The 23,966-nt window shown below is 52.2% G+C and overlaps 1 protein-coding gene across 1 annotated transcript in view; it reads left to right on the top strand.

Moving 5' to 3' along the window:
• Tg (thyroglobulin) overlaps positions 1 to 23,966 on the top strand; it is a 211,589-nt gene that overhangs the window by 60,040 nt on the left and 127,583 nt on the right. Inside the window, exons 24-32 of the mRNA XM_026407413.2 lie at positions 282 to 397; positions 2,757 to 2,868; positions 7,282 to 7,473; positions 9,126 to 9,293; positions 16,533 to 16,598; positions 17,383 to 17,463; positions 19,965 to 20,102; positions 20,803 to 20,979; positions 22,245 to 22,356. Coding sequence (XP_026263198.2) covers positions 282 to 397; positions 2,757 to 2,868; positions 7,282 to 7,473; positions 9,126 to 9,293; positions 16,533 to 16,598; positions 17,383 to 17,463; positions 19,965 to 20,102; positions 20,803 to 20,979; positions 22,245 to 22,356 — 1,162 coding nt within the window. The remainder of the gene's footprint in view (positions 1 to 281; positions 398 to 2,756; positions 2,869 to 7,281; positions 7,474 to 9,125; positions 9,294 to 16,532; positions 16,599 to 17,382; positions 17,464 to 19,964; positions 20,103 to 20,802; positions 20,980 to 22,244; positions 22,357 to 23,966) is intronic.

Genomic DNA, 23,966 nt, shown 5'->3' with positions numbered 1-23,966 from the left:
CCTGAACTTACCTGGTTATGGGCAGGGTTGGTGACTTGGTCTCCCAGGGAGCACCAGCAGGCACCTGAGTGCTGCGTCTGCAGCAAATGCCTCTTGCGGTGTGCACTTGGGCATGAGGGTACGTGTTTGGGTGCGCACTGTGGTATGGTGTGCTGTCTGCGTATTTGGGAAGTGTGCTGGGGGGTGCTGTGTGTCTTTGGGCACATGTGGCAGGGGAGGGGACGAGTCTATCCGGCTCGACATCTCCTGAGAGCGGGCGGTGACTGGCTGTGTACTTGCAGACTGTGCGGAGGACCTGGCCTGCAGCTTCCTCGCAGTACTCACAGTGGGCTCAGAGGTCTCCTGTGATTTCTATGGTTGGACAAGTGACAACTTTGCCTGCACAACTTCTGGTCAGGTGAGGAATGACAGCTGCAGGGTGGTGACGCTCCTTGTCTGTCCTGGGTCACACGTGCTGATGTCAGTCTTGAGGGCCCTCAGGGGATGGGAAGGGAGTGTTGGCAGCTGCTCCCGTGTTGCTTCTGTTCCTAAAGCCCTGATTGTGGGAAATTGAAGCGTAGGCCCAAGGCTGACTTAGGGTGAAGAGGTGTAAGGAGCAATGTCATTTCCTCAAGGGTCAGAAGATGCCCCCGCCGGGGGCATATACTCCCTGCTGCCCACCAGGTGGATGCCCTGGGTCATCGTGCAAAGCCCCGAGACCCTGGATGCCAGCAGTCCTTCCCACTGCAGAAGTAAACATGATTACAGTTTGAAAGTTTAAGAAGCTAAATATTCACTAGAACCACATGAAATTCTATTTATTTAAATCAAATCTGGTAGAAAATTAGAAATGTTACATAGTACCCTCAAATTAGGATAGAAAGGTATCCAGTAAAAAGATAGACCCCTGCCCTAATTTCCTCTCTTGTAAGCCCATGTGAATCTATTTTGCTTTCCAGTTTCTTACAAATTCTTCCAGAAAATGTCTACATATTTTAAAGAATGTTTTTATTCATTTATATGCTCATATTTTGTAATTTTTTTACTTTGATTTTCTCACTAGATTTATCTTTCTGCATTTAAAAAATTAATCTTCCTCTTTTGAGGGGCAGCATACCAACCCACGCTGGATGTACATTCTCGATTTCACATGCCCCTAGTTCAGGACATGTAGGGGCAGTTTTGCAACATCACCAACACTGATGCATTGCCTGCCCTGTGCCCCTGTGTTAGAATGTGAGAATATATGTATAGGTTTCATCCTGGAAGGAGCATGGAGCTGGCCCCTGGGTTTTAGGGCCTTGAGCAGGGGTCTTCAAGTATGAGACAAAGAGAGGAGACAGGGAGAGACTTAGGTTTAAATCCCAGCTCCATTTATTGCTTGCTGCTACTTAGTCCCTTGGTAGCTCAGGTTCCTCATAGAATCTTGGATGGTAGTGTCCCTGTGATAGGACCATTGTGAGGACTAAACTAGGTCTCACGTGGAAGGTTTCTGCTGCAGAGGAAGCACTTGGGGACCATTATTGTGATTGTCACCATTGCTGTTAATGTTATTGCCCCTATCAGGTCAGCAGGAAGTTCATGCTGACCTTAATGAGGCTCCTCTGCAGGGCCCTGTTTCCTCGTGTGCTCCTAAGGCATGTGGGGGCTTGGATGTTGGCCATGGCTGATTAGTCCACCCTGAATGTGGAAGCCCACAATCCTGGGAGCTGCCTTAAATCTCAGGCTCTGCCACTTCTAGTTCAGGCTTGGGGTGTGGAGGGGCCTCTGCCAAGGCAGGAGCCCCGGTATATGGGGTTTGTTCTCCTTGGAGCATCTTGCTGTCCCCTGCCCCACTAAGGCATGGCCTCTGCTACTACCAGGGAAGGACTCCTACTCCTCTGGGTTCCTCCACTTAAGTGCCTCTCAGGCCTGTGGCAATCCTTCCCTCTGTGTTCTCCAAGGCCCCTCCTGTCCGCCCTGGCTATTATCCCCTAGGTGACACGAGGCTTACTGAAGAGCAAGGAGAGCTGTTGCCAATGGGTCCCTGCACCTTAGCCCAGGACCAACAGTTCCCACAGGGAACTCAGAGCCTGGCAGCAGGGAGGGGGAGGGGAAACACTGATAATAAAGCACAAATGGATGTAGTCAAATTTATCCCACTGCACCCACACCCCCACACCACCCACATGGCAGAACTGCTCAGAACAGGCCAGAAGAGAGATCGGAGACAACCAAGAATGGCCAGACCTCTGAAACCCGACCTTAGCATTTCCAAGCTTTCAAAACTTTCCCGGGATACTGCCACACCTTTTCTTCCCTGGTTAGAAGCTGTGTGCCTGAAGGCCTCCCCTGAACTGGCTCCTGCCTCTGTAACCCTCTCATCACTACCCTTCACTGGACTAGTTCTCAAAACACCTGTGGAATTCCAGGTCTCCATGTCTGCCATTTATTCTGCTTCAAATTCCCCTCGTTTTCCCTCGGCCAGCTCCTACTCAGACACCAGAACCTCACCCAGATCACTTCTGGGAAACTTTCCTTGTCCTGCTTCTAATACAATGTATCATTCTCTCCTCTGTTATTATGTCTTCTCTAGTTACCTGTCTCTTTGTGGCTACATTCTGAGCTGGAATTTCCTGATTACCTGTCTGTCTGCTCTAATAGACCAAGAAAACTAAGGGCCAGGTGTATTTATCTCTGAGGCCCTGGTGCTTGGCCACAGTTAGGGTGTGATAAATGAGTTTTGAATTGGATGGGTAAGTACCACGGGATGACACTCCGCCTCTCTCCATCTCTAGGAGCAGGATGCTTTGGGGAACTCAAAGGAAGCCAGCATTGGAAGCCTCAGGTGCCAAGTGAAAGTAAGGAGCAGCAGCAATCAAGATTCTCTGGCTGTGTATTTGAAAAAAGGTAGGTTGATGAAGCCGATGGCCGGGGCCCTCAGTCTCCTTGGTCAGGTTTGGAGCTCAGGGCAGGTGTCCCAGGGCTCCCAGCAGCTGCAGGCTTGTTCAGGCTTGCCAGCTTGGGTACAGCTGGCTGCAGGTAAAGACCATGTTGGGTCAGGCGCTGAGCCTCCACTGACCCACAGAGCAGCCTTCAGCCATGGCAGAGACCACCATTGCCATTCCCCCACTCTGGCCAGAGTCCCAGCAGGGTGCATTTAGCAGGGAGCAGATGATCTCCTCCCTGACTCCAGGCACTGAGTCCCGCTTCTCTCCCTTCTGTCCTGCGGCGCACTTGTCCCAGCTGCCTGCTGTGAACAGGCAGTTCTCCCTCCAGTGGCCACCAGGGTTGTGCACTTCATGTTAATTTGTGTCATTAGATTCAATCAATCTTTGTCCCAATCCGCAGGGGTTGCAAGTCTGATTCTCTAGGTAGGAACTAAACTGCAGCACAGACATGGGGGGTCCTGGCTGAACCCAGCGATTCCAGCCTGTGTGCCTTGATGCCAGCCCTGGCGCCAGCCCTGGACGCTGCCCGTGCTGTGAGCAGCCCTGGCAGGGTGGGCTCAGCTCCCTGAGCGGCTGCTCCTGGGCCTTCTGGCTCCCACAGCTGCTCCTCTCCACCCTCCCTGGACACTGCCGCACCTTTTCCTCCCAGCCAGGCCAGACCTGAATGGGCTTCCTCTCTGTGCCCTGGATCAGGGACCATCTGCATTTGCAGAATGCATGAGTATTGCCTGGGTACAGGCTCTGAGCCAGTAAAGGAAGCACACTCCCATCATGTGGGCTTCTCCAGCAGGCCAGCCTGGGTACCTAGGGAGGCCCTGTCTCAAAATAAAAAGGGCTGGGGTATAGCTCAATTCTTGCTTGGTATGTGGGAGGCCCACTACCAGAAATAAATAAATTAATTACATTAAATAAAAAGAGCAGTGCTTGGCACATGGCAAATATTTTAAAAGTGTGACCCATTTTTGTTCTTGCTGAGAAGTTTCCTGATGTCCCAAGGCTGGCTGTGGACCAGAAGGCAGCCAACACTGGCTGGTACCGGGACTTGGGCTGGAAATGGACGGCTGTCCTTCTCTGGGGTCTGCAGCTCAGGGCAAGTGTCCCAGGGCTCCCAGCAGCTGCAGGCTTGTTCAGGCTTGCCAGCTTGGGTATAGCTGGCAGCAGGTGAAGACCATGCGGGGTCAGGCCCTGAGCCTCCACTGACCCACAGAGCAGCCTTCAGCCACGGCAGAGATGACCATTGCCATTCCCCCTCTCTGGTCTTCCTTTCTCTCAGTGCCTCTGTTCTGACTTAGCAGACAGTTTCCCTGGGGGACCAGAATCTGACAGAGTCTGGTTTTTCTGATCCATGGCCAGAGTCACTAGGATTTCTGCCTCAGTGTTGATTCTAATTATTCTTACCATCCATTTTTTTTCTTTTAAAATAACAAAGCATAGAATTATTTTCTAAAAATAAATACCAAAGTAAACAGGTAACCGCTACTAAAAATGTTCTTTAAAACCATAATTAACCTTTTATCGCATTTTTAAAAAATGCAACTGTATTTCTCAAGTGTTTGTTATTTTGTTCTTTCTGCCCTCATCTCCTGAAAGTCTACACTTTGGAGGCAGATTACAAGGGAACACTGGGAGGCCCTCCTTGTTGCCAAACTAAATCAAGGGCAGAATTTGGTTGGCTTTTTTTGTTTTGCTTTGCTTTTTTGTTTAAAGCAGCAGTTGTGCAGAAGGAGAAGGGCGTCTGCACCTAGTCCGTTTGGCCATGGCTCCCTCCACCTTCCATCTCTGCCTCTCATCAGGAGAAACTCCTTAACATCACTTGAAGCTCAATCTGTTTTCTGTAGAATGGGAACAATAAGTCACCACTGAGCAGGAAAAAGGGCAATTTCTGAACAGTCCTTGGTACCTGGAAGGCAGTTAATCATGTCCAGTCACATCTTCACCCTATGTGACCTGGAAGATGGGACCAAAGAAAGAGACACAGACCCATAGCCTGACCTGCCCTCCAGTGCCCTCCGCTGTATACACCTCCTTGATGTCTGTGGGCCTGGAGGCTAGAGGAGGAGCCAGGTGACCTTTCAGAACCATAGGAGTGTCCTCAGAGGTTGTCTAGCCCTGCCTGGTCTCAGAGGGGAGGTCCAGGAGGAGGAAGTACCTTGCTGCCCACTGCACCAGGCAGAACCTCTGTGGAATCTGCAAGACCTCTGTCCCTGGTGCTGTGGTCACACCTGTAATCCAGCAACTCAGGAGGTGGGAGAGGACAATTCCAAGTTCAGAACCAGCCTCAGCAACTCAGCAAGGCCCTAAGTAAATTAAAAAAAATAAAAAGGGCTAGAAATTTGGCTCGGTGTTTCAGCACCCCTGGGTTCAATCCTCAATACCAAAAAACAAAACAAACTCTTCAACAAAAGACCTCCCTGACATGCTCCATCATCTAGGACTTGACACAGTGCGGGGCGTCTCAGCACTGACCCGTCCTTACCTCACTACTGGGTGTCTACTGTATGCTAAGTACCAAGGAGGCACCATGGACAAAACAGAATTGCTGATTGACCAAGGAGTGAATTCAGCAACAAGACCATTTCAAAGGACACTGCTTAGAGAAAAATGGGACGGTGGGGTAAAGGTGGGGATGAGCTGCTCGAGGGTGGTCAAGGAAGGGACCTCAGAAGAGGAGGTGTTGGAACGGAGACCTGCAGCCTGGGAAGGAGCTCACCACACCAGGATCTTAGGGTAGGAGGTCCTCCGTGCCACCTGCCCTGCGTGGAGGATGCCAAAGTCAGCTGAGACATGGACTTCGACTCCAGGCCAACTGCACTCTCTGAATGGTAGTCAGTGGTTCCACGTGACCACTGAGCACTTGGAATGTGACTATTACAATGACTCCGATTAGGTGAAATAGACATTTGAGTTGTCACTTCTGACTGGTGACTCAGGATTTCTCTGGGACCTGCAGGCTGGCAGACACTACCCCATGTAGCTTAAATGATGGAGCCTTTCACAGAGCAGCCAATGGAATGTGAGGAAGGTGGAGGGAGGGTGAATTCCAGCAGTGACAGCCCAGTGTAGACCCTAGGTAAGCTGGGCCTCAGGGAGTGGCTTTGCCTGGCACGGTTGGAAGGCCTCCAGCGGAGGGGTTGAGCGCGCCTACCCTTGGAAGGAGGCAACTCTGGAGTGGGCAGCTCAGAAAGACCTGCCGGGCAGGAGCCAGGTGCAGCTCATTGCTCAGGGATTTTCTCTGGGCTTTATCTTTGTATCCGCTCAACATCCACAAGGGTTAACATGATCATTCCCCTTGCTCAGGCAGGGAAGCTGAGTCTCCAAGCAATTAGGAGCTTGCTTGGCTGGGTGCTGCTGGCGTCTGACCTCAGGGCCGTGGGATTTCACCGTGAGCTCCCAGCCGCTTCCAGGCACCAGCAGCATGAGCCTATGCCCCTGGGCTGACTGACGGGAGGTCCGGGAGGGGAGGAACCTTCGTTCTGGTGTCCCTTTTGCCACACACCAGCTGAAGGCCCTGGCGAAACAGCTCACATGTAAAGGCTGTCTTACATGTAAATGTAAAATGGGATACAGGACAGGACAGGCATTTTGACTGCACTGCTATATGTAGAAGCCCCTGAAAAACTTCACATCGGCAAAATGGTGCTCTAAACCCTAAAATTGACAGGGCTCATGGGAGAGCTGGTTAGCAGCAGGCAAAACCCAAACCCTGCCACTCTTCACCAGAGGACCGGTTTAAAAACATAATTGACATTTTACTTTAAATGCCAACATAGTTTTAACAAGGATGTGTTGAATTCCTAAGATGCTGCAGACAATGTGAGAAGGTGAAGCAGCTGAAGGGCAGGGGTCAGGGAGGGGCAAGGAAGCTGAGTTGGGGAGGCAAGGGCTGGTCACAGAGCAAAGGGAAGAGGTTGCATTTGTTCCTTGAAGGCAGAGTCCTGAGGCCACTATGAGGCAAGGCGATGGCCCTGTGCCCCATCCTGTGTGTGTGCGGCTGCGTGTGGGCCACACTCCTCTGCTGATGCTTAACAACACCAGGCAGTGGCATGGGGGAGCGGCAGACAGAGCCGCAGACAGAGCCGCAGTGCCTGTTCACAGATGTTCCTGGGAATAATAAAAGCAATGTTCCCTTCAGATCCTCCCAGGCTGCGGGGCGTTCACCAGGTCTGCTGGCTGTGGGCCGCGGCCTCACCTGACTGTACCCTCTTCATTCACAGTCAACTCCAGCAGTTTCATGGCACAGACAGCGTCTCGCCTGGCCCACCCGCTGTCCCCTGCATGCCCAGAGCCGGCTCACAAGCTGGCATCTGAGATCAGTGCTCTGCTCCTCTCTGCAGTTTCTGAGGTCTTTTATCTCTGTTCTGCCCTTGCCCAGGCCAAGAGTCCTCCACAGTGGGCCAGAAAAGCTTTGAACCCACTGGCTTTCAGAACACGCTCTCCGGACTGTACAGCCCTGTGGTGTTCTCGGCCTCAGGAGCCAAACTCACGGACGTGCACCTCTTCTGTCTCCTTGCCTGTGACCAAGATTCCTGCTGCGATGGCTTTGTCCTTTCACAGGTCAAAGGAGGTGAGGCTGCTGGGAGTGCTGGGGCCTAGCCAGGGACAGAAAACATGGAGGGACACACAAGCCAGGACATGAAAGTTGGGGCCTGGCTTGGGGAGGTGCAAACATCAGGCCACCACACCCGAATAGTGACAGCCACATGGTGTCATGGCCAGGCACTGACCCCTTCCTCGTGGGGTACACTGTGCCAGCCTCTTCACGCTGAGACTGTTTATTCTCTTCTGCAGCCTTCAGCATTACAAACCAAGATGTGAGCTCTGAGGGGTTCGGGGAACACCTCACATCCAGGAAGGCAGTGCTTGGGTTCGGGCAGTGGGGTGGAGGTGGGGAAAGGAGGCAGATACATGGCCTCCTGAGGAAGCCAGTCCAACAGGATGACAGACACGGGGATTGGGGAATAGGTGTGTGAAGACCATTCTCGAATATCTTGCTTATTCCTTGCCTCAAGAGTCTGCTCATGGGGCAAATCGTGGACACCAGGTGCTGTGTTTAATGATGGAAGAGGGAGATTCAGGGTGGTCCTAAGTTCCTTTGGGGTACACTAAATTTGAAACACCTTTGAGACACCACAAAACATGACCTAAGCTTTTGGGTACAAAGCTCCAGAGCTCTGAAGGAAGTCTGGGTGGGAGGTGTTAGCGGGTGGGTCGCAGCACCGTGATGGTATGAGAAGGTGTGGGTGTGGATGGGTTTTCCTAGGAAGAGAGAAGTTGAAGGGGAAATGAAGCTGATCCCAATAAACACCCACAAAAAGGGTAGAAAATCTGCCTAGAGAACAAAGGAGCAGCCAGACAGGGGAGAAGCCCCAGGAGCTCCATGATGGAGAACCTGGTGGGAGAGGGCGGGCCCAGAGGGGGCTGACAGCCCCAAATCAGCTGAGAGCTCAGGAGGGGGTTATTGGAAAATGTTGGAGTCAGGTGGGGGAACAGGCACCAGGGTTAGGGTAAAGAGATCCCTAAAATCCCTTCTAGGTTTAGTACTCCATGTTTATGTGATGTGGATTCCTGTTAGTGCTTATGTAGGGAAAACACACACACACACACACACACACACACACACACACACACACACACACGTACTCCCCTCTCCTGTGTATGGCCTCATGTGTTCCCATATTTAGCAACCCTGTAATTCCAGCCCAGGCTGCCTCCTTGAACTAAACATGTCTTTGGTGGACACTGCAATTTCTCCAGATGCTCAATTGCTTTCTGGACCATATGATCCTTCAAGTTGGAAAGGCTGATTTGCTTTTCCTTAGGATCATATATGGAAAAATTATTTTGTTCCACGGAGCAGCAAATCCTTTTTCCACCACACTTCTGGCTGGCAACTTGCTTGTTGCTCTCTGGGCTCAGCCTGTGCCCTGTAGCTATGCTAATCTGAACAATCACCAGCCATGGTACGTCCAGCCCTCTCCGAGGGCCGCATAAAGTGTCAAGCAGATGTCCTTCTCCAGTTCGTCCAGTGGGCAGATTTGGAGTTTTAACTACAAAGCTTTGGCTGGGTCTGCTGATGACCAGGAACAGACTCCCACTGCATCCTCTGCCACGGGCTGAATAGTCATTTAACTTTCTGGCGGCTTCGCTCATGACCTTCTGAAGGGCCTGCTGGCTCTCCCCCCATCCCCTGTCTCTTCTCCCTCTCTGCCTCTGCAGGGCCCATCTTCTGTGGATTGCTGAGCTCCCCAGATGTCCTGCTTTGCAATGTCGATGACTGGATGGCCTCGTCTGAAGTTCAGGCCAATGCTACGTGTCCTGGTGTGACATATGACCCGGAGAGCCACCAGGTGACATTTCATCTTGGAGGCCAGGAGATCATGAAGAGTAAGTCCCTGCCTTTTGTCCATATTCCTTCAAAATGCCTCTTGCACCCTGAGAGAGCTCTGCAGATTTCTTCTGCATTCTTTCGTGCTCTGGAAGAATTGCCCCTTCTGAAAGGAGAATGGTACCGATAATGCTGCTAGGAAATGCCCACATCAGCTCAGCACATTCCAGCCAGGCAGCAGCTGAGCTGCTAGAGGCTGGGCAGCCGGATGGGCAGCTCTGCTGGTCTCTGCGGAATCCCTCAGAGTCCAGGTTAGATGGCATTGCTGAGCTTGTCTGGGCCCAGCTAGGAGGCCTGGGCCTGCGGCAGGTGGGTCTCATCCTCACTGGGATGAGCTTCTTCTCTTCCTGTAGGTGGCAGAAGCAGAAAAGAACAAGGAAGCAGAGCCTCTTAAACTCATGGCTTCCTACTCTGTCCTACTCTGTCCTAGTCAGCCTGTCTTTTCTGCCTCGTCTCCCTGCATAAACCAAGTCATGTGGCCAAACCAGAAGCCAGGAGGCAGGACACGTGCTCTGTGCCTTTTAGTAGGAACAATTGCAAAGTCACATGCAAAGTGTGTGGACATGATTGAGGTGAACTTGCAGAACATTGTAACTCACCCCAGACTCCCTGCTGTGGGTGAAGAGACTCCAGGTGGCACCAGTGACCATTCTGCCAAAACAAGGGCTCAGGGTGCAGGAGTCGCCATCCAGGTTCTCCTTCCCTGTCTCTCCTCCGGAAGCTCTTGGGAACTTTCTTTCTTCCAGGCTTTTGAGTGTAGAGCTAGGAGGCACCCTGCAATGACCAGTCTGACCCCTCGATTCACAGATCCTTGTGGTGAGCACCTGGGGCCCTTGGCCTGTCAGCTCTCCTGCCTCTCCCAACCCTGAGCCGCATCTCCCCGTAGACCCCCATCTGGACAAAGGGGCTTCCTACTCTGTCCTCGGACCGGGGCTACTCATGGGACCAGGAATGGCAGGACCAGCCACCAGGTTTGTCATACAGATTCTCAGCCCTCCAGGGGACCTAGGAATCTGTGTTCCAATAAGCTGTCCAGATAATGCCTCTGCGTGCAATGTCTGGGCCACACCAATGCCCAGAACTTTCCTTCCAACCCCAAGAGTCTGAGTGGTGAGGAGAGCAGGGGCCTGGCTGCTGGCTCCCCTCCTCCAGCTCCCGGGGAACCCTATCCTGCTCCCTCTCCCTTCCTCCCTGCTCTGTCTACCCACCAGCACCGAACCCAGAGGCAACGCGTGCTCCCTCCCCAGCCCTGTGCTGTGAGATGGGTGCCCTGGGGCTAGAGGGCCAAAGGAGGCATCCCGAAGGTGCTCCTGGGGCTCTTGTCACTGCAGGATGTGGCCCCCAGGTTCTCCGTATTCTAGTGGTGGAGGGCTCCTGTCACCTCCTCCAAGTGCCCTCTTGATTACTGAAGAGCACACTGCTTCCTCTGCTCCTGCACCTCCTGTGGCCCCTCCCTCCTGTCAGGCCACACCCTCTACTGTGCTCTGTCTGTCTGTCAGCCCTTTCCTGCAGTGGGGAGTCCTAACTTTGAAGTCCACTGTGTGATCTGGGGAAATTGGTGCATCTCCTCTGGCCCAATTTCTTGTCCTTGGAATGGAGTGCTGGCCACGGCTGCGTCAGTGTTGTAGCGAGGTGGAGGTGGGGGGGGAGAGGGAGGAGGACAGGGGCTCTTCCTAGCAGCGCCTGGCAAGGTGCTTACTGTGGCCCCGCTCCCCCCAAGGCCATGTGTGTGCTCGCTTGACGCTCTGAGGGAGCTCCCTTCCTACCTCTGTCCCCATCTCACAGTGTGAAACCCTGCAGTTCACAGGAGGGAGGCAACTTCTGAGGGATTCAGAGCTGGGAAGTGGAGGAATGGGAACCAGGCCTCCTGGCTCAGAGCTGAGGGGCAGAGCCACCCTCCAGTGGCACCCACGGGCAGCACAGGCAGAGCATTGTGTGCTGCCTGATATACAGTGTCAGCACAGGTGACACTGTTGCTATTTTAAAAAAAAATTTCATTTGCTCTTCGTAATATTTTAAGATCTGGACTGTGTGAGGTTAATTTCTGGAATCACACCATAGAGCATAAAACCCAGCATGGAAGATGTACTAGTATCTTCTTGGTACACAGTGATCAAAGCCTGGAAAAAATATTGCAGAATTTGTTGAAATTCCATGAGATTTGAATAGTTTCTTTTGGGGTAAATAAAAGAAAAAAGCTTATTTATATGATAGTCACTAAACATGTGGTATTCATTACTTTAAGATGTAGCCCAGGGTGAAAACAGACATTTCAAGAAAGACATATGATATATTCATGGCAATAAATTCATAGCAAATTGCTTGTCCCAGAGCATGTGCTTGGTATGTGCCCAAGAATGAAGAATTTGCCCTTGCCTGGCCTCTCTGCAAAACACCAATTACTACATGACTTTTCTTGAAGACTTTGGATTTTTTTAGTGACCTTTATGTGTGTGTGTTTTCTGGGATGAGAGCAAGGCTTAAGAAAACTGTTCTATTGTGGGGACTTCAGCTAGCCTGAGGTATCTTTGGGGTATTTCAAACCAGAGGTTGCCTTTATACCCAGACTGGTCAGAAGGCTACCTCCAAATGAGAACAAGAGGGCAAAAACCCTTTTCCACAATAAAAAGTCAGTATTTAAGTAAAATTAACTGCTGGGACAAGGAACACAGGATTTAAATTTTTACTAAAGAGTTAAAGGCTAAGAGCAGATACTGATGGAGGGAAAGAGAAATGAGGATTCCAGAGATACAAACAACTGAAGGACAGGGCGTAGGATGGATTGAAAGACCATGAGGAATGAAAAGCCAAATGAAATAAAAAACAAACGAAAATGACACACTATCCCTTTCAGAGTTGGTTAAGGCCAGTCTCTTTCTTTCCATTGAGCACAATGGGCAGTGTCAACCCTGCAGACCCCAGGATTCGAATTGCATGGCAAATGCTTGCTCAGTGTGTGGCCTTCCCCGGCCTTGCCAATGCCAATGTGAGGAGGAGGAGGAGACTGCTGTCTCCAGGCAGCCGGGGAGGCGGGGGGGTGCACACAAAGCCCACAGAGCAAGGTAGGGAAGGGATTCCAAGCATGGTTTGGGTTTAAAATTCCTGGAGCCGAATCCTGCTCTTCCCCCACAGCTCTGTGAGCTTATCAAGGCACTGACATACCCCGAGTCTTAGGTCTGGATCTGTGAAATAGGGGCCCTTCTGAATCACTGAATGAGGCAGGCATGCTCTGCAGGAGCAGGCATCAAAGACACCATTTCCTGAGTCCCTGGTGCCTGGTCTTCCCCACTGTCCATTGCCCATCCCAGAGATGCTCTGCAGGACATCTTGCTCGTGGCTGGGGTCAGAGTCTGGTTCAGCAGATGGCCTGGCTGATGGAGAAGTAGCATTCACTTCTGAAACAGCGAATTAGCTGCCAGGGGTATGAAACTACCACCCAGAAGACACAAAGTTCTATGCATCAGTATTCACAGAACATGATGCAAAGACTTTCACGTCCACCAGCAAAGCTGGTCTTTTGCTGACCTGGGAGGCAGATGTGACCCAGGATGTAGTCAGGGTGGTGGCACACTTGCTTTAGGAAACTCTTTGTCTTGGTGCGGTGGCTGGGCTCAAGCCTTCAGAGTGGGTGAGTGGCCAAGACAAGAGGAAAACCTGTGGTTGGTCATGGAGGAAGCAAATTGGTGACAGTCCTTGTAGGTGGCCACAGCTGTGGTCTCTCCTCCATTGCTCGTGCAGAGAATCCCTGCCAGGTGACATGAGACACCAGCCAGGTACCAGGTGGCTGGGGTGGTTTCTATTGTCAAGGAGCTCCCAGCGTAGTCAAGCCACCTTAGTGGACAGCAAAGGATTGCAGGAAAAAAGAAGGCTCCGTTAGCAGCTTCCCACCATCCAAGCCCCGTCCAGTTTCCCTGCCCCACTGAAGTTCAGGGTTGCCTTGTAATGCCAGCCCACAGCAGACAAATACATCTACAGACAACCCCACGAAACACCTGGAGACGATTGGACTCAATGTGGACACCTTCCTGCCAGCAGGGACAGATGGGGCCGAGATGAGATTTCTGTTCATCTTGTTCCTAAATGGATGTGTATTTGAAGAGGGGGATTCATCCAGGGTCTGCCTCTCCCATGCTTCCCATGACATCTTTGACCATTTGTTGCTGTTTTGATTGACTTTCTCATTTCTAAGAAAAAAAGCCTTAGATGGCCTGGGCTGGATCACTCACCACGTCTTGAAGTGCAGAAGAATGAGAGCCAAGCTCCCCTAAAGAGCTCTAGCAGCTCATGTTATTCAGGAGGCTCAGAGGATATCAGGGCAGGCATTGGCCATCAGCTGTAAACAGAAGATGGGCATTCTCAGTGCAGGCACGCCACCCTCCCACCAGAGGGTTCAGGGAAGCCTCCAGAAGCAGGTGATGCAGAACCACTTCTTAGAGAATGAGTGGAGGCTGAGATAATGCAAGAGATAAAGGCTGTAGGTGGAGAGAAAAATTTCATGCACAGATGGGGAGCCCTGAGAGCAAGCATTGGATGTGACGGGGAAGACCATCCACGAGGACAGAGCTGGGCACGAGCTGCTCAGAATATGTAGAAGGAGAAATAATCTCTACTTCATGAGAAGAGACTTCTGTAACAAGACAGGTCAACAAGAGAAAAGCAAGCTTGTTAACATTTCTGTTTTATATCTACCTGAGGGACAGGGAGGCATGATTCTCAAAGAGGCTGTGTTGAGCTCCAGCACCTAGATGTACTCCTCAACAAAGAGCACTCTTGAGAGGAGTCAAAAGGCAGAGGGAAGGGCCTTGAGTCTCGAGAGATGGAAAGGCATAAATGAGGTGAAGGCCAGCTTGCTAAGGCTGTGTCCTCTGCTCTCCAGGACCCAGAGGTCTAAAGCTCTTCTCAGCATTGACCTCTGTGCTCCCAGGAGAAGGGGGCCTTTGCAAATACGTGTCCTGTTTTAGGCTTCCAGTCCCCTGTGGAGACTTGGCAATCACTTTAATACTGAACGTCATTAGGGGCTGCTGCTTCCCTGTGCTCATTACAAAGAAGCTTCCTAGGGCACAAAAGCCTCGGTAGCTGCTGGTTGGGGGACCTGCTGGATGGCCAACGTGCTCAGATCCACGTGCAAATTTAACTGTGCTCCCCTGGATTCACCTCCCTTGAATTGTGTTGTGGTGAGCACCCGTCTTCACCCTGGGGTGAAGATGCCTTATTTCCTGGGCCTGAAGATGCCTTGGGGTGGACAAAGGACATAAGTGGGCCTGGAACCTACATAGCGCACTGCATTCTGGGCCCAAGCATGACAGCTGTGTGCACCTGTGTGGCCATCCATTCTTGGTTGGGTGATGAGGGCATCTGTGATTTTGCACTTTATGTAAAGTAGGGCACACACCAGATGACAATAAGACGGTCCAGACAGAGTAAAAGGGGCCACAGCTCAGGGGTCAACAGGCTGCGGAGAGGCAAGGACCCTCCTCTGGGAATCCTGGGAGGATTATTGCTCTTTTCAAGGGGCCAGCCTGGGGGCCCACCATCTAAATGCCCCTCAGGATCCCATGGTGAACTCGTTCCTGAAGTGGTCCTTGGTTTCAGTCTGGGATTTAAGAGCACCAAAGCAGCTTAGGGATAAGAAGTTCTTTAATCCACTCTTATAGGTTAAGACTCCTAACACACAGTCTGAGTATTTTGAAAACTCAGTTTACATCTACATCACCAAAATAGGTTTCTATCTGAAAGAATCACTATATCAAATAGATTTAGGTATTAAAAGATCTAAGAAAACAAACTCTCTGATTTCTGTTGTGACAAGGACCAAAGCTCCACAGCCTGACCTGTATCATGAGCACTTGATGGCGTCACAAGGAGGGTGGGACAACAGCACCAGCCAAGTAGCTGCTGCCACTCTGCCGGGCCGCTGCAGGGAGCACAGGGTGCTCTCCTCCGAAGTGTGCAGAACAAGCCTCACAGTTTCAGAGAGCCAAGGCTGGGGCCCCAGATAGCAGGCTCACATGGGCTCTGATTCAAGAGGGTGAGAGAATCCTGAGCACGTCCTGTAAGAAACGTGTTACTTCAGGTCCGGGGGAACTCAGGTCCAGGCCGACAAGTCCTGGGGGCATTATTTGCTTTGCTTTCTGCAGCATGATCCAATGGCAGCACAGCTCAGGGTCTGCCCACCCCGCCCCCGCCCTCAGGGATGTGATCATTCTGGGGAAGCTCATCACTGTGACAGCTGAGTTTTACAAGTAGTTGAGGGCATGTCTCTTTCAACACAAGAACCTTTAGATTATCTACCACTGGGATGGACAGGATTGTGGGATTTGCGGTCCTCGGTGTGTTGGTTAAGAACATGGGCTGTGAAGCCTGACACCTGGGATTTGACCTCTGGCCTTCACCTCCCTTGACTTTGGTCTCTTCACCTGGAGCCTGGAGACCTTTCCTACAACCTGGCCATGAAGTTTAAATTGGGTGATGTATGGAAGGTGCTCATTACAGTGCTGGGTAATGGCCCAAATTGCCATCTAGAGCAGGCTCCTAGTAATAATTAAACACAGTTGTTCATCTCTTGATGTCCCTTCAGCCAGCCTTCTCCTCCCTCCAGGTTCCTGGCTCAGAGCCCTTTCCTCAGCCTTCCCTGTCTTGGCAGGGCCTGAGGACTGCAGGAGGCAAAAGAGGAACACAGGGCTCAAGGAATGGTGTGAAAACCCAGTCTTGTCCAGGTGGCATTGAAGGGAGCAGTGTTTGCCAGAAAAAAAAAAAAAAGTTGATTAGTAATGAATTAAATGATAGTAGCTGGCAACATTTGGTTGCATGTCAGTGAGGGCCCAGAAGAGAACAGCTCTACATTATTCTGTCCTCATTGGAATGAGGTAGAGGGGATTGGTAGGTGCCAGCCCACTCCTTGGTAAGGAGGAGCTAAGCAATGTGGAAAGCCCACTCTCGTGTCTCCTGGGGATTTGTTTTCTATAGGCCAATCCCAGTGCCCTAAGCCACAGGTTCAGGACTCCTCACCAAGAGTCCCTTTGGTGCCCTGAGCAGGACACTTGAGGTCTGAGCAGCTCTGGTTCTGTACACAGGAGCAGGAATAGAGCTCCAGGAGGCTTTGGGGCCACACTGTGGGGGAATCTGAGTTCTCAGGTGCAGGGGAACTCCGAGGGGAATGTGGGACACTTGTGGTGATCGCGGGTGTCTAGTGAGATCAGGAACGCACAGCACATAAAAATGGCACTCTTCCTTTGCAGGTCTGGTGCCCCTGGAAGGAGCTCAAGACACCATCACCATTTTCCAGCAGGTTTACCTCTGGAAAGGTAAGCTGAGTGGTGGTGAGTGGGACGCTTGTTCCCTGACGTTAGCCCCAGCCCTAGTTCACAGGGCGCTCCGCTCCCCGTAGAGACAGGTAGGGGTGTTTTCTAAGGAGTGTTGCCTGTGGGACAGGAGGCCCAGCTCCTCATTAGGTAAGATCCAAGTCTAAATGGAAGGTGAACAGCGTGGAAACCCAAGGAAGTACGGCAGGGGAGCTCTGTGTCCCTGGGAGATGGGGTTCACTGACAAGCTGTCCTGTATCAGAATGGGCGCGTGGAGGCTGCCACCAACCTCAGGAGGCACTTCCCAAGGGGACTTGCCTCTGTATCCCTCTCCACAAGGCTCAGGGCAGGGGACCAGGACCCTAGGAGAGTGGTGCCATGGAACTTTGTTAAATGTTTTCAAATTCCAATGTGTCTGCTGACCACATTCTGAGCCTCCAGGACCCTAAGTGGTCTGGGATACACTATATCACCCTGGAGTCCCAGCTTTCTCAGGAGGAACATGGGGATCCCATTCCTTACCTTCTCAGGGTGTTGCAACACCAGTGTTCATGAGCATTCTGCTCCTTGTGCAGCACGGTGGACGTTGGTGGTTTGCTGTTGAGGGCTTAGCCAAAGCTGGGTCAAGGCAGGGAGTGGGCCTGGGCTGCACGTCTGTTCCAGGTCTCATCTGCAGCATGTAGCTGGGCCCCATAAGCGTTTCCTATACTCCTGCCACCACTGTTTATTAAACCAAAGGAATGTCCCTCCTTCCCCTCCTCATTACAAGCACTCTTATTCCTTCTAGATTCCGACATGGGGTCAAGGCCGGAGTCCATGGGATGTAGGAGAGATGTGGAACCAGGGCCAGGATTTCCACTGGTGACAGGTATCGACCCCGGACACACTAGAGTGCGTGGCTATGGGGATAAGGTGGCAGCACAGGGCCTCATCCATGAGCATACCTGTTGCTGTCACTATTCCGCTCTAAGCTTGTGACCCAATTATACACTACACAAATATGGGGGCTCAGATGGGCACATGGCACAGAAAACAGGGCAGAATCATTGCAAATGTATTACTGTTTCTAGAAACAAAAACATCAATAATAACTAACCCAGAAACAAATCTACCTGCATTACAGAGCAAGGCTCAGCCTCTGTCAGTGGCTTCACTAGGTCAACCCTGAGGAGTGAAAGCAGAACATAGATATTCCTGGACCGTTTGATGAGCAGATGGCCAGGAGATTCTTTTGAAACAGTCCTGACATGCAGTGGAAACATTAACAGGGACAACACAGTGCAGTGTCTGAGACTTCTCTGCCTCCAGGACCCACAGTTGCTATTACAGAGGTGGAGCTGAAACTTGGGAGTGGGGGGAGGAAGGAGAAGGAGAGAGTGTTAGTCAATTTTGTGCTGCTATAACAAAATCCCACCGACTGAGGTTCTTTATAATGAACAGATGTTCATTTGGCTTATGGTTCTGGGGGCTGGAAGTCCAAGACCAAGGGGTCACATCCAGTAAGGGCCTTCCTGCTATGTATTTACATGGCAGAAGGCATCAGAGGAGCATGACAGAGTAAGATGGCGCAGAACCTGATTTTATAAGCCATTTGTGGGGCACAGCCCTCATGGCTGATCACCCCTCATCATCTCCCCGCATTCTTGCACTGGGAATTAAGTCCTAGACACTTGGACACTGGGGGACATGTGCTCCATAACAAAGTGAGGCAGACCAGTCCTCCAGCACAGGGAGCAGCCCAGAGCGGAGACTAGCTCTGGGGCCATGGCATGGCTGCATGGCTGGGTGCTGAGACAGATGATGCGAGAATGAAAGGACGTGGCCCACCTCGTCTTCACATCTCCTGGTGCTTAGCTCACACCTGGGAAATGGCCGTTCCTTCCCTGTCCCGAGATTCCGTGCAGCTCAGATGGCATGTTACACCTAAGGCACTGAAATCAGGCTCCTCCCACAGGAATGGGTGAGCCCTCTTGGGTTCATTCGGCACTGGAGCTGCTGGGAGCTGTGAGGAGTGGCTCCCAGCTCAGAGTGGGGTCTTGGTCAGGGGACCATGTTCAAGTCCTACTCTGTCTCTGCCTGTGGAACTCTAAGTGGGTGGGTCACCTTCTCTGAGCCTCATTTTCTTCATCTGTAAGTGAGAATCATGACCACAGCACAGGGCGATTTGGGAATGAGATGGAGGTAATTCTGTAAACCACCATGACCCGGAGCACATGCTCATGAATTGGCGCTCATGAATTGGTGTGTTGGGGTTATGATGCTGGCACAGAGCCTGGCTCACAGCTTTCAGCCAGCGCTATCCCCTTCTTCTCTCTTCCTGTATTTCCTATCAGACAGCAGATCCCAGTGTGGATAGGAAGGAGGGGCACAGATGGCGTTCCTGTCCCAAGCCCCCTCGGCCCAGGTGTCCTTCTGCCCCTTCAGAGGTTTTCCACTGGAAGCTTCAGTTTTGCCATCAGGGTGATGGGGGGGGGTACCTGCTCAGGGGACTTTCCCCTGCCTGTCCTTTTGGCTAGGGCCCTCTGCACCATGACCTGGCCCCTCGGCTCCTGATCTCTGCTAGTAAGTTGGCAAATCAGCCTTCCCAGAGCACTGTGTTGTTCCAGGTCACCTGTTGCTGGCCATGGCTTTCCTGCTGAAAGAGGCTGAGCAGGAAAGGCTGCAGGAGAGTGAGATCTCCTTCCTCCCAGCCTCCAGGGTACCAGGCCCTGCATCTGGGGCTTTAGATACGTCATCTCACAAACATTACCCCAACTCTGCTGGCTGGTGTTCCCATCTCACCAATGAGCAACCAGGGCTTCGCAGTGCCCCTTACAGGTGGCCCTGCAGCTCAGGTCAAGGTACATGTGTATGCAGTGGTAGCACTTGAGGACATTTTAAAATCCATCCTCAAACCCTGCCAAGGCCACATCACGGCACTCTCATGTGATTCCCGCCTCAAGGGCCCATCCTCCCTCTCCCCTGGGAGGGGAGCTCCGCGTGGTCCTCACCTTGAGGGGCTTAGGACCATTAGACAGAGCTCAGCTTGGTTTCCCTTTCGCAGTGCTCCCATTCCTGAGCGAAGGGAGACAAACACCTGCAGGAGAAATCCCACCGAGGCAGGGCGCAGGCTGCCTGCGTTCATGTTCTGGTGTCTGTGGGAATGAGCGCTGTGATTCAGGTGCAGGAGGAATCCCCCTCTTTCTGCAGCAGGTTGCTGCGGTGGGTCTGCATGTTTGAGACGAGCATGAGGACACAGCAAGAGCAGACCCCGCTGCAAGCCCCCCACCCAGGAAAGTCTGGGCCCCTCTTTGACTAGAGAGACTCGTTGTCGGTTTCCTATTCCCCAGACCGACAAAGGCCAAGGACCTCGACTCTCCTCTCTTTCAGATTTGACAGCAGAGCTCTTCTCCCCTGTGGACCTTACCCAGGTCACCATCAACGCAAGCCAACCCCTGCCCGGCCAGCAGTCCTGGCTTTTCAAACGCCTGTTTTCCGCCCCGCAGGCAGAACGCTGGTGCCTCTCTCGTGAGTATCCTCAAGCCCAGTCCTCCTCCTTCCAGACCCTGTGGGGCACACCGCAGGCCTACTTCAGCCCCTGCTGGGCACAGAAAAGGTCAACTCAGAGAAGATGACCAGGGGCCGCTGTCCTCCTAGGAGAAAGACGGGAGCTAAGGCCTGTCCCCCAGAAACTCAGTGTGGTCCTTCTCTGTTCTGCTTCAGACCTCGTGTCCATCTGTCCATCTGTTCATCCATCTATCCATCGGTTCTAGGCCTGGCATTTGACTTTGCGGATTAAAAACATACATAAATAAAAGGAATCAGCAAAGTTCTTTGCCCTCACAGATGAGAATGAGCTCACAGATGGACACGGGTGTGGGGACAGGGAGGTCATCACAAAGCTGATTTTACAGTCCCATGGCCTCTGGTCAGCAGGTCCTGAGTGTTGTCTTTCACCTCTGGTATTGCTCAGTGTGGGGCCCAACCCTCACTCCACCTCACTCCACTACACCTGTCTTCTGTCCTCACTCAGGGCCATCTGGGCCCTCTCCAGCCAGCAGAACCCCAGTGTTTAGGCTTTTGTGTTGTGCCTTACAGACTGGACATCCATGACTGCCCTGGGATTCTGCCTTAAAAAGAGATCCGACCTGCCATTTCCTCCCAGGAGATCTTTAGGGGGAACTCCCCTTGGACCTCCCAAGGACTGAAACCCGCTCTCTTCCAACAGGCTGTCTCCAGGAGCCTGCTTTCTGTCAGCTGGTGGAGGTGACAGACAGGGCACCCTTGTACTTCACCTGCTCCCTCTACCCAGAGGCCCAAGCATGTGATGATGTCCTAGAGTCCAGCTCCAGGGGCTGCCGCCTAACCCTGCCCCACCAGCCAAGTGCCCTATTCCGGAAGAAAGGTGAGCACTTGGTGGGGTTTGCATGACACGGATTTCTAATGGGCTGCTGCCTCCGTGGTTTTAGAAATGTCCAGGTTAATATATCATTTTCTAAAAAAATTTAAATTGTCCATGCTCCCTGTAGAGGCGTAGAGTGATCCAGAAATGCATTGTGTTGACTTGGAGAGGAGTCCTGCTCTGGAGCCCAGCTCTCAGAGAGGGCCGCAGGTGGTGTACTCCTCAGCTGGAGCTCCACGTGGGAATAAGCCTGTCCTGCTCTTTCCTCCCCCCACTCCCGCATTTTAGCTCCACCTCAGTAGTAATGGCTGTGAAAGGCAGGACTCGGCCACAGAGAGCTTAACGCGCCAGCTGGCGATTCTCTCCAAGGACATCAGGGAGGACATATCTGTTCTTTTTCACCCTGTGCAGCCTCTATTTCCCTCGATACTGTTCCCTTCAGTTCCTCTTGTGTCTTCTTGGTAGGAGGCCCTTCTCAGGTGTCAGGTGGCCCCTGGTTTTCACAAGAGGCCATGAGACAACTGGAAAGTCTGACAGTTCTGAGGGAGCTTGTCGTGGGTTCTCTGAGGACAGTGTGGTCGGGCCACCCATTGGTCACGCCTGCTGTCAGCACCTTTAGGTCCTTCCTCCAGGGGAGTACCTGCAGGGGCGTGGATAGGTGTGGCTGCTTGGAAAGTTGTAGTAGTCACGTGGAGGTCATGTGGAGGGACCTCCTCTTTTACTGAGGTGTTCATGTGTCCACTCCCTGGGCACCCAGGAGACCCTGTCTCCTTGCTCAGAAGGAAGAAACTTCCGTCTTCTCTGGTGGTGGGCAGGGCACTTCTCAGTTGGGGCATACAGAGGAGGTGCCTGCAGACGAGTTCTACTGAAAGAGATTTTCAGCTCCTCCCTGGCTCAGGCCACCTTCTCCCCTGGCTGCCAACACCAGGGTCGTCTGCGAGACCAGAGGCACATGGACCTGTGTCTCGGTTCCTCCCACAGGAAAGTGGAGTCTGCCTTCTTAGATCTGAGGGGCCAGACGTTACCCCTCCCTGTGCCTTCCAGCCCCCCCAGAGGGCGTGACTGCGCCGTGCCCTCGCCCCCTTCTCTTTACCCTCCTGGGTTTCCTTCACTGTTTTTAGTGAGGTTTGGGGTGAGCGCTGAGTGCAGATTCACGTGTTTACTGTGCCGTCTTTAAGGGGAGCTGGGTCTGGATTTTTCTCTTGACCTCGTATTTCCACAGGTGTAACACACTTTTCTCTCAATGCTGTCATTCCTTTCTCATGCAGTTGTCCTGGGAGAAAGAGTGAAGAACTTTTACACTCGCCTGCCATTCCAAAAGCTGACGGCCATTGCCATCAGAAACAAAGTGCCCATGTCTGCAAAACCCATTTCCGACGGGTGAGTGGCCCTGCCTCACCCAGAGTGTTCAGGAAGACTCTCCGTCCGGCTTCCCGGAGGAGGGCAGCCATAGCACAGGGGAAGGCAGGGCACCACAGAGCTACGTGGCCCGGGGGCTGGGGGGTAAAAGGCAGTAAGGAGGGAGCCATAGCCAAATTGCTAAAAGTACACACCAGATTCAGCTCTGAGCCCCAGGCAGTTGATGGAAAAGAGTCATATTGAACTGCATCTTATCAACTAATAAAAATTGCCAAACATGGTAATAACTTGATCCTCAAAGCCTCACGGTACTGTTTAGAGTCTGGAGAACAGTTAGAACTTTTAATAGACCACAGGTTCATAAGGATATTTTAAAAAATTATTTTCAAAATTTGTGTGTTTATTTGCTCTGCTCTTACCTGGTTGTTCTAAAGGGTGAGGCTTCTCGGCCCAGCTCACGGATTCCATCCCTGAGGCACCAGAGGGCTTCTCACGAGCCACATCCCTGGTGCCTCCTAAACCACGTTCCGGCACAGGGCTGGGGAACTGGGGTTCTAAGGAATTTCCAGGAAGTCCACCACTGATTGTTTTGTACTTTAAAGTCATTGATCCATGAACTGTTGATCCAAGAGTGCTATTGGGTTGTTAAACTATACCACGTTGCTGCATTTAGGATCTACATTTGAAAATGAGGTAAAGAAGATACCAGCTGATGTTTCTTGAGATCCAGCCAGACGTCGCCCATGTGAGGGGAGGGTGGAACCAGGGGCCAGCCAGGCCTGGTGCTGGGACAGGTGCAGAGCTTGTGCATCCCGACTCAAGGCGTGTTTGGCTGGGAAGGCCCAAGGGCCAGCCTGGAGCTTAGCCACGGGCTTCTGAGAAAGGAAAGGAAGTGGCAGGTGGGCGGGGACCTGGAGAGGGAAAGCAGAGGTGCTGGCCTACTCCTGGGCGCAGACACAGCCAACACTGGGGAAGTGCCCTGTGCACACAAGCTTCCACTACTGGTTTCTGGAAGGTTCAGGGAAGGTGAACAACAAGAACGAAGCAGGGTTCCCACACCAAAGGGACAGAGGGTTTGGGTAAATTCTCAGGGATCCGGAATGAGCGGTCAAACTCAGACATGCGCTCAGGGTCCAGGGAACTTAGAGCCAAGCCCTAGAGAACTTGATGGGAGCTACTAAATTCCTCCTTCCATGGCTGGTCTTAGAAGTGGCAGTGGGGTCTACCCCTGGTGGATAAGCAGGTAGGTTCTGGTAGCCTGCAGGGAGCTGAGCCAGAGGACAGAAGCGTACTGCTAGGGCATGGTTAGTCCATGTCGTGGAGTGAGTAGAGGGAGCCCACGGGGACACTCAGCTCACCAGGCCCCTGGCTGGGCTCCCTGGCTCTGAGCCCATGGAGCCCTGTTTTTAGGGAAGCCTTCCCTGCCATTGTGTCCTTTTCCCTGAGCCCAAAGCTGAGACTTCCCCTCACTCAAAAGGATTGTGGAGCACTTTCAGGATCCCAGTTCAGCTTGAGTTGTAGCCTGGCACGGAACCCGTGCTTGGTGAACAAGTGAGTGGACCAATGAAGGGTGACTAGGCCACAGTTTGGGAAAAGAGCAGAATTTTGTTTTCAGGAGGAATCTCAAAGCT

This window comes from Urocitellus parryii, chromosome 7, assembly GCF_045843805.1.
Source record: "Urocitellus parryii isolate mUroPar1 chromosome 7, mUroPar1.hap1, whole genome shotgun sequence".
NCBI classification, from domain to species: Eukaryota; Metazoa; Chordata; class Mammalia; order Rodentia; family Sciuridae; genus Urocitellus; species Urocitellus parryii.
Note: the sequence above shows the minus strand (reverse complement) of the source record. Positions and strands in the feature narration are given on the sequence as shown.